At 40.0% G+C, this 12,106-nt stretch overlaps 1 protein-coding gene across 4 annotated transcripts in view; it reads right to left on the bottom strand.

Moving 5' to 3' along the window:
- Window positions 1–12,106, bottom strand: part of STK32A (serine/threonine kinase 32A) — a 97,821-nt gene that overhangs the window by 26,651 nt on the left and 59,064 nt on the right. For all 4 annotated transcript variants that reach the window (XM_074313732.1, XM_019739132.2, XM_074313731.1 and 1 more), the window contains exons 6-7: window positions 6,092–6,129; window positions 42–131 (exon numbers count right to left, since the gene is read on the bottom strand). In XM_074313732.1, coding sequence (XP_074169833.1) covers window positions 42–131; window positions 6,092–6,129 — 128 coding nt within the window. The remainder of the gene's footprint in view (window positions 1–41; window positions 132–6,091; window positions 6,130–12,106) is intronic.

The following is a 12,106-nucleotide window of genomic DNA, read 5'->3' as shown; positions in this document are numbered from 1 at the left end:
CCGTTGCTCTTAGTCACGACCGCCCTTCCCGACGCCCATACCCATGTAAGGCTTGGTGCCAGCCATGGTGGTGATGCTCGTCTCCCTGGGCAGCAACGCGGCAATGTTGAAATCTGTGATGTGCACGTGCCCTGGTGGGAGAGAGGTACCACAGAGAACGTTAAGTCCATTCAATCCAGTGGCACACCCATGCTTCTAACTGAAAGCATCTGGAAGCTTCGTCTATAAATTCTTGTATGCATTTGGGTGCTGGCAGTAAAAGCTCAGTTACTCTGTCCTCAAGACCAAGATGGTCTTCAACCAGCAACCTTCCTGCAGCCGGAACATGATATGCAAAGATAAGTGTCTGACTGTAAATCTGTAGTTCAACCTCGGAAAATTTTAACTTTGGGGTTAAGAGCTCAATGCTTTATAATTCTACTTAGGCAGTTATTGGCCCCCACATTTTAAGTTGGTATAAACTATGAGTACCAAGAGGGAGATAGCCAACAGATATTCAAAATATCAAATTTCCAAGAGTCTCTTAGGATTTTGTTTTTAAGAGACAAATACTGTTACTACAAAGCAGACACGAATGTGGATACAGCAGGTCCTCAAATAACCTTGTGTCATTCAAGATTGTTTTGTTATATTGTCAATGAGAAAAATGGATTCCCAGCAGAGGCCACTGTCTGTGTGGAGTTTGTACTTTACCCCATGTCTGCACGGGTTTCCTCCCACATCCCAAAGATGTGCACGTGAGGTGAACTGGTGTATCTACATTTTGCACCTTGAGCTGCTGGGGGGTGCTCCCACCAGTGTGACCCTGAACTAGAATACAGTTTAGAAAATCATTGTCTTGCTTATTTTTGTTAATCTTTCTTAAATGTATATATAGCTCACATTTATTTCAATATTTAATATTAGAAATGTTTTGGGTCTTTACTTAGAAGTTTGGTGATGTTTTTGTGACCAGAAATAAGCCATAGGAGCTCAGCTCTCGTTTATATCAATTAGCCTATAGTAAAATTGGTTTATTTACATGTTTCACTTTAAAGTGTCAGTTTCCAAGAATCTATTATTGGTGTTAAGTGAGGACATACTCTGTTTGTTTGCTAAGAAAGAGTCCTTTTTTCTCCATGTTTTTCTGAAATATCATTAGTTTTTGTCTGATAGGTCAGGTTGTCCCCTGTTGATCCCCAACAAAATATCTCATCAAGGGAGAGCAGGGGAAAATGTCAAGTTTTATTTATAAAGAGGTTGTATAAAGAGTCTTAGACTGGGCGCCCGGAGACCTGAGTCCTACCCCGAACTGTGCCCCTAACACATCATAGATTTTAAGTCTCATTCCTGTATTGAGCCCCAGTTTCTTTATTTTTTTTTTTTAAAGGAATGGGTAGACTAGTTATATCTAGAATCTCTCTCAGCTCTAACACTTGTGCATTGTAGTGCGGGTCTAACACTTAAGTTCAGCAGGGAGCACACCCTGCAAAGTGTACTAGGGCCCTTGCATTTACAGCGAGGAGGAGGAAAGGGGCAGTACCACCTCAGGCAGACAAGCTGGTTACGTTAGCTGTTGGCATGAAAGTCATATGCGTCCAGGGGATCATGAAGTGTTGGCATTTCCATTTACATGCTTCTGTGGTTTGGATGAGATAGGGCTGTAATTGGAGGGGCTGTCATCTGGTTCTTCTTCCATGTCCCACAGCCCACACTCCCCCTGCCAAACTTCACGGTCTACTTTGATAGCATCTAGTCTGCTGCTAAAGATAGTCTCCCTGCCTTTATTGCCAGGGTTTGTTTTGTGCCCAAGTGGTTTTGTGTTTGTTTATGTGATGACATTTTAATAAAGTAAAAGCAGCACTTATCTAGCTAAAAGTGAATGTTTTCTTGCTTGAGTGGTACCAACAGATGATTTAGATAACTCACCCTATCATAGCATATAGGTGGGCTCAGATTTTTCTTTCTCTCTCTCATGGGTCATGCTCAAGGCACTAGATCGGGGGTTCGCAAGATTTGGTACAAAATAGGTGAGCCGGGAGATACTGTGGTGAAGGGCCGATTTTCCGGGGTCAGACTACTTGGCGTCAAGTCCAGGTTCTGCTACTAACTAGCTGTGTTACCTTAAGAAGGTTGACTTATGCTCTATGTAAAATTGGGATAATAGCCTTCTCATGTGGTTGTTAGGAAGATCAAATGAAATAATGACTGGAAGACAGCTCAGCATCTGGCAGTTAGTGAGTGTTCAATTGTTTCTGTTTGTCATGATCAGAAACTCCAGTGTTACAGAGGGATATATATTTGTTTAAGATTCTGCAAGGGAGGAGCTGTTAAGGTGGTGGGCTTCGTTGTTCCTCACACCCCCCCAGATTGACTTTTTACCTTTCTCTGTTCCCTGTGACTAGTGACATGAAGAAATCTAAATTATAGATGATGCCATAATTGTCATTTTTCTCAGATATATTACACAGACAGTATTGTTCCTCTGGTTACAGCATTTATTTCCTGAATAATTTAAGAAAAACACAAGAATTTTAGACACTATGGAATTGATAGAATTGGATGGAGTACTTCAATTGGTAGGATATGAATATATATATATCAGGACACTGGGCTATGAGCCAGTCAAGATCTAATGCCACCTTAGGCTCTGAACTAGTGAGTGAGACATTTGGGGAGAACAGTAGCTGGTATGCTCTAAATTAAAAACATTTTTTTTAAGTCAAATTCTGATGTATAAGGAATGTTCATTCATGCCATAGCAAGATTCCTCATTTTATGAAAGGATTTAGCTCCTTTAAATATCAGTCTTTTCTGATGAATATGAACCAATATGAATTAGTAAAACAAAGTTTCTGCCTGTCGCTGAACGGTGCCGAATGAAATACAAGCAATGTAGTGTGATACACAGTTCACGGAGAGGAACGGACACAGGAGGCAGATAGGAAATAGGCACTTTCCTTCACAGTTGCTAAAATTCCCATGGAAAAGGGGCATGTGATGGCCCATCAGGGGTGAAATACTGTAAATGTGGATGGAGACGATAAAAGAGGGTTTCAGATATGAGACATGGAAAATCACAGCAGAAGGCTCTCTGGAAGGCAGGCATTGGTTTGTGGCTCAGTAGAGTCTCACAAGAGCAGCTCTACATAATGAGCTCAGGGTGGTGGGGATCCAGGGATTTATTCACCGAAAAGTGGTCCCTGAGCAATGCCTGAAAACTTTAGTTTTTCAGAATCTAGATAAACAGAAAGTAAATAACCTTGAAAATTATTTTCTCCAAAAAACAAAAGATTATTTTCTCCAGAAAGGGATCCCAGGACAATGTTTAGAGAACAGCTCCCAGCCTTTGTTGTTTATTTGCTTGCTTTTACCCGTTCACATATCCAGTCCTTCCCAAAACAATGTTTCTCTTATTAACTGCAGAATATAATACAGAAAGCCCTATCTTAATTCATTGTCTAAACCCCAAAACTTGAGATTGAAAGGGGCCATTGTAACCAGTACACCAGATAACAGGTGTAGTTGGAACTCTCCCATCGGTCAACTGGAACCACTGCTCATAGTCCCAGAACAACTAACTAGCTCCAGCCCCGCCAAGAATAAATGCCCTGAAAAGCAGGGTTAGCTCCCTGCACACATGAAGGAAAGCAGAATAGACAATTGACAGTGTATCTGAGATTAGGGTTCAACAAAATTGTTTAAACATAAGACCTAACAAGTAGACACCCAGAACCTTTGGTGTATCCCTTCTGGAATCAAAATAATTCTTTAGTAGAGGCAGGTAAGTACCCATCATTCACTGACTTTGATATGGACAAAGCTCCGTAAGACAAGGTGAAGTGATCTCAGCTTCCTTCCCTAGGGGAGAAAGCCCCTATTACCTCATGAATCATACTAATATTTAACTTTTATTGAGTGATTTCCTTGTGGCAGACATTGCAATCTAGTACTTTATAAATAGTATGTCAGTTAGTCCTTAACAGTGACCCTTAAAAGTAAGTACTCTTTTGGTCCCTGAAGAAATGAAGGTGCAAAGAAAGTTTAGGCAACCTGTTGCCCTTCTCAGAGCTGGTGCGAGGGTCAAATGGGTTTTGAACTCAGGCGATTTGGCTCTAGAATCCAACCTCTTAACTATACTGTTACACAGTCTTTCACAAGGGTAGCCTCTAAGGGTGGTTAAATGTGAAGATTAATTTATTTCTGGACCTTTCTCCTAATCTACAATTACCAAGTTGACAAGACCATGAGGGTGAGAAAGAAGTTGAAAGAGAGAGAACAGAACGGACTCGTGGTAGAAATAAGATGAAACCATGTTTGAAATCTAAGATTAAAACACTGTTCTCTGAAATAGAAGGTAAACCTTGAACAGGTTTTGATTGACAGGATCTGTGTGTCTCCATTCAGGGCCTCAACAAACGGCAGAGCAATATATTGTGCACAAAGGCACCCGGGGTTGGTGGGGACAGAACCCCAACCTGGGTTCTGCTTGACCAGCCAGCCATGCACCTTTGTAAGGCTGTGGTGGGCCGATGGAGCACCTTGTCTTAAATAGTGCAAAGTTGGCCTCTGTAGGTTTGGGGAGGCCCTCTCCACAATTGTGGGGAGGCCCCAGAGAGTCTATTTGCGCCAGGATGAGAGAGGATCTTCCTTCCTGTTTAAGGCAGGGACAGCTGGTGTAATTATGGAAGTCACCTTCATGCTACCGTGTTTCCCTGAAAATAAGACCTAGCTAGACCATCAGCTCTAATGCATCTTTTGGAGCAAAAATTAATGTAACACCTAGTATTATATATCATATCATATCATATCATGTCATATCATATATCATATCATATTATACCTGGTCTTATGTTATAATAAAATAAGACCATATTTTAATTTTTGCTCCAAAAGATTCATTAGAGCTGATGGTCTGGCTAGGTGTTATTTTCAGGGAAACACGGTAAGTCTCACCATTACTCACATTTCTGAAATTCAGAGAATCTGTTCCCAAATGTCACAAGCAGTAAAGGAAAGAAAGAAACAAAGTGTTGAAAGAAAGTGGAAAAATCTTTTTAGACAGTTTATCAATAAATAATGACCCTGAGCTTTGAAATTATAGGTCATATGCCAAAGCGTTTCTTAGCCTTCTGAGCCCAGGTGAGGTCTGGCAAATCAGGTTTAAAATGCAACTAGGTAAATAAATAATGAACAATGGATCGTACTTGGAGTTTCAGTCCTACTTGCAAATCCCTTGTGTTAAAGTCAAATGAATAAGGAGCTTGGCAGATTCACTATTCATCTAGCAGCTCTCTGAAAACAAGGATCTTACTGCCACTGTAACATTTATAACTGGCAGACTGTGTGTACCACAGGTCTACTCTGATGTACCAATAAATCCAAATGCACATGAAAATAAGTATTAGGAAACAGTTAGACACATTTCATCATTGCTGGCAAAAGCTTGTTATATAGAATATCTTTAATCAGGGTTTCTTGAACTTCAGGCATTCACTTTTCACTTTCATGGTTCTTGCCATGTCACATTCGTATCTGGTATCTCATAAACTGTCACCTCCTTTGTATTTTTCTTTGTCTGACTTCTTAAGCTGAAAGCGTCTTTGGACAGAAAACTTGATATCTCTTCTGCAAATGTAAAACCAATTTGCCCTCCTAAGAAGGAAAGCATAAAAGTAGACACAAAGAGAACAAAATTGTGTTGCAAATTTCTAGGGAGATACTGCCTGCCAAATGCTCAAAGCTTGAGGCCTGTTCTGTCTTTATGGGGGGGACAAAGGGGAGATGATTGTTGTAAAGATATTAGGGCAAACCAGCACCAAAAAGACTGTGATTTTCTTAAATCAGCAGGAGTGGAAAGAAATTGAAGAGCGAATGACTTTCTCATTATGCAAATTCAATGTTTTTTAAGGGTGTATCGGTGTACCGTGCCATTGCTATAAATCCTAGAACTTCCCCATGTTGTCCCACCCTCTTGTAAAATGGAATTTGTACGTATGATTCAACTGAATCATGTGAGATACGTTTCCCCCGTGTAAGGATTGTTTGCTAGGGATAATCAATTTTGTTCTACATGCAAGTCATGTTGGTTGCAAACAAATCATTTACTTACCATGTTCATCAAGCAAAATATTGTCAGGCTTCATATCCCTAGGGGGGTAAAAAGAAAAGAGGAAGTTGCTCATAATAAAAACAAACACACAAACAGAACTAAAGGGTAAAGAGGAAAATGCTCAAGAGTGCTAAGTAGGGTTGAAACAGTGTACTAGGCTCTTACCACAGTTTCATTCAGTTCTCACAGGGAATCTATGAGATGGTTACCCCCAATTTCTAGATGAGAAAACTGAGGCTTAAAGAAGTTAAGTAACTTAGCCCAAGGTCACAGCTAGTCAATGGAGGAATGGGACTCTGAACCTAGTTCGGTCTCATTCAAAAGCTTAGACTCTTAATTTCTAAAGCATATGATATGGAAGCATGTAAGTATTGCTCCATAGGGTCATATGGGGCATTTAAACTGTCATAAGATAGGGTTACTAATTATTTTCATCTGTGTAAGTCTGGAGTAAATGTAAACACTCTATAAAATAAGAAAAAAAGGTCTATAATGTGATTAGATCTTAAATTTGCAGAGAATATAATTTTTTTTAAGAATGATGCTATAATTTTCTACTTAATAAATTTTATCCCTGGGGCAGTTGATCAAAACTTTGCACTAGTCTTCCATGCTTTGGCAGGATCCTTAAATCCATAGGAGGGAGCAAAATCCACCCTCTTCCAATGACGGGAGTAGTTTGATGGTAAATACTTAGAGGAACGGCCCATAGAGTTTTCAGAATTCTCCTGAAACAAACATTGTTGTAAGCAGTGATCCTCTGTCGGAGAACAGCCTTGTTGTTTAGAACAGCTCTCACTCCTCCACCCTCAGGTATTTACTGCCCTTCCTTAATGTACCATTAAAGCCAGTCAACCTAAATTCGCAGAAGCCATTAGGGAAGAAATTCTGAAATCGGTTTTGGGAACTCATTTTCAGCTTAGTCAAGTGGCTTTTATGTCCCTTGAATAAGGTGACCTTAGTCTTTGACAGACCAAGATGATAAAGGTCCTCTTTTCTTCAAAATACTAATGAATAACAAGCCCCTTACCTACACATAGAATTTAGTATATGCCACACCCAGCATGCAGGTGCGTGGGTCGTCTCATGAATTTTGAGTCTCTTCTCATTACTTTGTTCGGTTCTTAAAGTTAATTCTGGATTCATAAGTGATCATCTTTAGCTGTGGCACTTTTTCTCTGGTGCTGGGTACAATTTGCTAAAAAGAGAATAAGGGGTTTTCGAATTGCATGTTTCTATGCCTACACTCTTTCTCAATATTGCAGATTCCACCCTTTGATTGATGCCATTATTTCAGGAGTTAACAAATCCAAACTCATTCATATGGAATAAAGGCCCTTTCATAATTGGCTCTTGCGCTCCAGCCACATGGAAGCACATGGAGTCCCCTAAATGCACTTTGTATCCCCTCATCTTCTGCTGCTCCTTTGCCTGAATCAGAGCCCTCTCACCACTACCCCCAGATTCATCCTTCAGCTTTTATCTCAGATGCCACTTCCTACAGGTAGTCTTCCCTGATTTCCCAATTCTGAGTCAACAGTCCCTCCTATGTGCTCTGCAGGGTATACTTCTTCTGTCATACCAGTTATCACACTTGTATATTTATTTTTTCTCCTACTGGATCATGATCTCCTTGATGTCAGGAATGGTTTCTAGAGTAACGTCATACTCCATTACATAGGCTCGCAGTGCCTAGTGGGAAGTAAATGAATAACTAAATGACACCAGGAGAATTGCTAGTGCACTCAAAGCTAATCCTAACAATATCTACCAGAGCACTATAGAGCACCACCAAACAATCTACAGCTTAAAGCTTGAGGTAAACCAGGTGTTAGGCTCTTACTGTCTCTTTGAGACCTACACCCACTGAGCATCAGTGAGTGTTTGCCAGGCAAGGACGAGGCCCTTAGGAGCTCTGCCAGGAAAGAAGAGACCTGGGTATGGCAAGATCAGCGTAATGATTTCGTGGCTAGAATTTATAAGAGCTCACTGGGGGAAATGAATTGCTGTGGGTTTGCTACTTTACGAGCTTTCTATAAATCCCTAAGCATCATCTTTCTTATTTATTAAAGCCACATATCATTATACCCACTACTTACCCCAGAAACTACCTTGATGCTTACAGAAGAATACAAAGATCAGAGAGGTAACAATTAGTTTCATGTGACACCTCTTACTTCAATCTTATATTCATCAAATATTTATCTACTTTGATAAGTCACTGTGCTAGGACCCAGGAAATATAAAGACAAATGAGGATGGAGGGAATAATAAGAAAGGTTCATAAGGGACCATGCCAAAAAAGGTTTAGAGTGGTGATGTGGAATGTTTACTACTAAATTCAGAAATGGAATACGAGGAAAACCGAAGACAATTATAAAAGAAAATGTGGACTTTTAGTATAAAAATAAAGTATCCAGGCATAGATTCTAAGTACATAGTTTATCCAAAATGTGATGAGGTAACTTATAAGTCACTACAGGGTAAACTGCAGTATGATAACATTTTTTACCCAGTGTGCTACATAAAAATTTCTGCTAGAACAAGTTGAGATTTTCTAGAAATTTAGGACCACTTCCTTATCTTTTCAGTCTTCTCAAATAATACAAAATATGAAATAACTTGTGCTAAAATGTTTCTTTCATTTAAGGTGATCTATAATATGGTTTGACTCAGTGGTCACCAAACCTGGGTATGTTCAGAATCGCCTAGGGTGACCCCAGCATGATTTCTGTGACCTAGCTCAGTCCTACAGCAATCAGACTATCTGTGAATGGGCCTGGCTGTCCGTCCAAAGACAGACCCTTCTGATGTGCAGCCATGTTCATAAATACCATCCTGGCATTCTCCAAATCTAAAACCATCAATCTGATTTTAAAATATGAACCTCTTAAAAGCTGATCTATGCATGTGAAAGTGATGGACAATTATTCCGTTAAATTCTATAGGGAGGTCTCTTACAACCTAGCAGGTAGGATATCATTAGCAGGTAACTAACGAATTCCCGCTCACTGTTATTTACCATTACTTGGTGATTACAATATCGGTGTGGATGGTACTCCTAATACCTCTGCCTCTCATTTCCCTGACTTCCCTCCAATGTTTTCATCTATCCCATCCAATTGTTTCCTTACTCCTATTCCTTTAATTATCCCTTTGTCATTACTCCAGCCAACCCCACCCCCCACCAGCATGACCTTCTACTCAATACAATTACCAAACTGGCATATCTAACACACCAAGACCACTGCATTCGCAGAGAAAGGACCTCTTTTCTGTATTGTTTAGTGCTGTAGCTTTCAGGCTTTACAGAAGTGCCCAAAACAAAAGAAGTGCTGAAGTATGAGCAAATATTTGTGATAAAAATGAGTAAAGCTGGTTCCTTGGCTTCTCAAACTTCTGGATTGGCCCTCCCCAAATTCTATAGTCCCCCCCTGAAATCATAGGCGCAAACTGTGCAGAAATCACTTTTTCATTATTCTCACTTTAATGTACAGTCACCCACTTACTAAAAATGATCAATTTTTTTTAGTTGGCAAACAGTAAATACATCTGGCAGAGACAGAGAGTTGTTTTGGTTTGATTTGGTTTTTCTTTTGATTGGTGTTCTTTTGTTTTTGCTCTTTTCTTTTCTTGGGGAAAAAAGAAATACATGACTTACTATTCCAGAAGTTTGAATGAATTCTATAGAAATCCTTCACAGCATCTTGATTTGCTAAAACAGGAAAGGCCATGGCCTCCGGGGTCAGTTGATTCCCACGAGGGAATTAGGAATAGCAGTGTGCAAACCGCCTGGGGTAGGGTCCAAGGCGGAACTGATATAGCTGCTGTTCTCACTTGAAAGACTTTACAAGACATTAGCAGAACTTAATAAGCTAATTACATCCTTTCACTGCGCCTAAGCTGGAATCAAGTTGCTCACCCTGCAACCTGATATGGGTATTGTGAGAACGGAGAACAAGAAAATCAGTGTATCCAAACCAAAATCAACATCTCCAGTGTCCCACAGCTTTCTGACAGGTCCACAGTTTAGGTTTAATTCTTTGTTACATAGTGTTCTCCTAGATTGGGTCCTCTCCAAATTCTGAGAGGGGAAAATATATTATACATATAATTCTATAGTAGATTACTTAGGTTGTCACACAAAGGCTAGTGGTCCCATAAACAGATCTATGAGTGTTAAGAAAAGAGTAGGGTCGGGGTGGGAGAGTGTGAGGTACAATTGTAAGTAAAAACACATAGTTTGGAAGAGGAGGCAGAAGTGAACAGCTGTCAGGATTGGATTATTATAAACCAGGTATCATCCTCCATCTCTTTCTTACCAAGTGGATTCTTTTCTTTTTTTAAAAAATTGAGATATAATTGACATAGAACATTGTATTATTTAAGATGTACACCGTAATGATTCTGCATTTGTATATATTTTGAAATGATCACAATCAGCCTAGTTAATATCCATCACCATGTATAGTTACAATTCTTTTTTTTCCTGTGATGAGAACTTTTAATATTTATTTTCTTAGCAACTTTCTGGCTACTTCTTTTGTTGTTTTTGTTCGACTCCAGCATTTCCCACAGTTTGCTCAAAGGAATGTGAGTTGCAGAAGCCATTACAAGGAAATTAAGTAAAGGGACTGAGGGTTTTCAGGCATTGCAGTAAATATTGCCTGTATGTCTACCTAATTATATAAGATATAAAAATTAGATTCACTATTGATTTAAGTAAATTATTAAAATATAAAAATTATATATATATAATTACATATTTGCATATTCATTTTAGGCATAACTGGCTTTTCATGGATAGCTTTGCTTTTCATTTGTCGTGCCAATATACTAGATCTGATTCCATTATGTATCAATAAGTAAGGTGATGAGGGCAGTGATTTTGCCACCAGGAAAATGTCATACAGTATCCCTTTGTGAATTATGCATCATTTCCCAATGTGTCACTCCAGATATCAGCACCCTCACCATGTCTTCCCTCTCTCAGGTGTCTTCTTCTCTCATGGCCTCTGAGTTTCTCCTGCGTTGTCTGTAACAGTTTAGCTTATTTGCCCACTCAGCAATACAGAAGCTAGATTGTTAGATCCCCATCTCAGGGTCTCACTCTGCTCCAGGCCGTACAGCTGAAGCAACTTATCAAGATAGTCACCCAACAAAGACATGTGTCTTTGGTAGTGTGACAAAAGGCGGTAGGGACCAGATGTTAGAAGACCATGGGGAGAAAAAAGGATTCAAATTCTTTGCTAAAGACCAGTTGAAGGAATTAAAAAGAGCCATTTAAGTCAAGATCTGAGGAAGAACTTCTTTATAGTTATACAGTCCAAAGCTGGCCTGCACTACCTCAAAATTTTAAAATGCAACATGGATGTTGTTACAAAGGCTGGACAAGCTGCGAATGAGGGGTGCAGCAGAGAACAGCGTGCTAAGCGGGCCTTTAAAACACCTTTGCACCCCAACCCTCTGATTCACTGAAGCCTTCTTCTAAAGAAGGCTCCCTGAAGGCCAGCTCTCCTGACTGATTTATCAGAGGAAAGCAGCAGGATACACATTCGACCAATACACAAATGGTGACCTAAGGGCACGGACTTGCCCACAATGACACAGCACATAAATGGCAGACATGGAATTTATATATCATGCTCTTTCCACGATTACTCACTGGTTTATTTTATAGAGCACGGCAACTCGATTCTAAACTCAGCATCTTTTTAATTGGCAGTGTCTGCCTGTGTTGATAAGGAGGGCCTCCATATTCAAGGAGAAAGAGGGCCAAGATTGATCTGCAGTTCCTGCCATGGCCATAAGAAGAGGTGTTTGAGGAGGGTTGCTAACATTTTTTTCAACCTGCTGTACTTCCCGTGAGTAATGAGAATGGTTATAGCTACCATTGATTGTGCATGTTCCGGCAGGCATGTGGCAGGCACTGGAGGGACAACATATCTTTTATTCCTCACAATAGCTCCATAACTTAGATATTACACCCATTTTTGCAGATGAAGAAGGGGCGGC

The sequence above is a fragment of the Rhinolophus sinicus genome, linkage group LG10, assembly GCF_036562045.2.
Source record: "Rhinolophus sinicus isolate RSC01 linkage group LG10, ASM3656204v1, whole genome shotgun sequence".
NCBI classification, from domain to species: domain Eukaryota; kingdom Metazoa; phylum Chordata; class Mammalia; order Chiroptera; family Rhinolophidae; genus Rhinolophus; species Rhinolophus sinicus.
The sequence above is the reverse complement of the archived record's forward strand: the minus strand, read 5'-3'. Positions and strand labels throughout refer to the sequence as shown.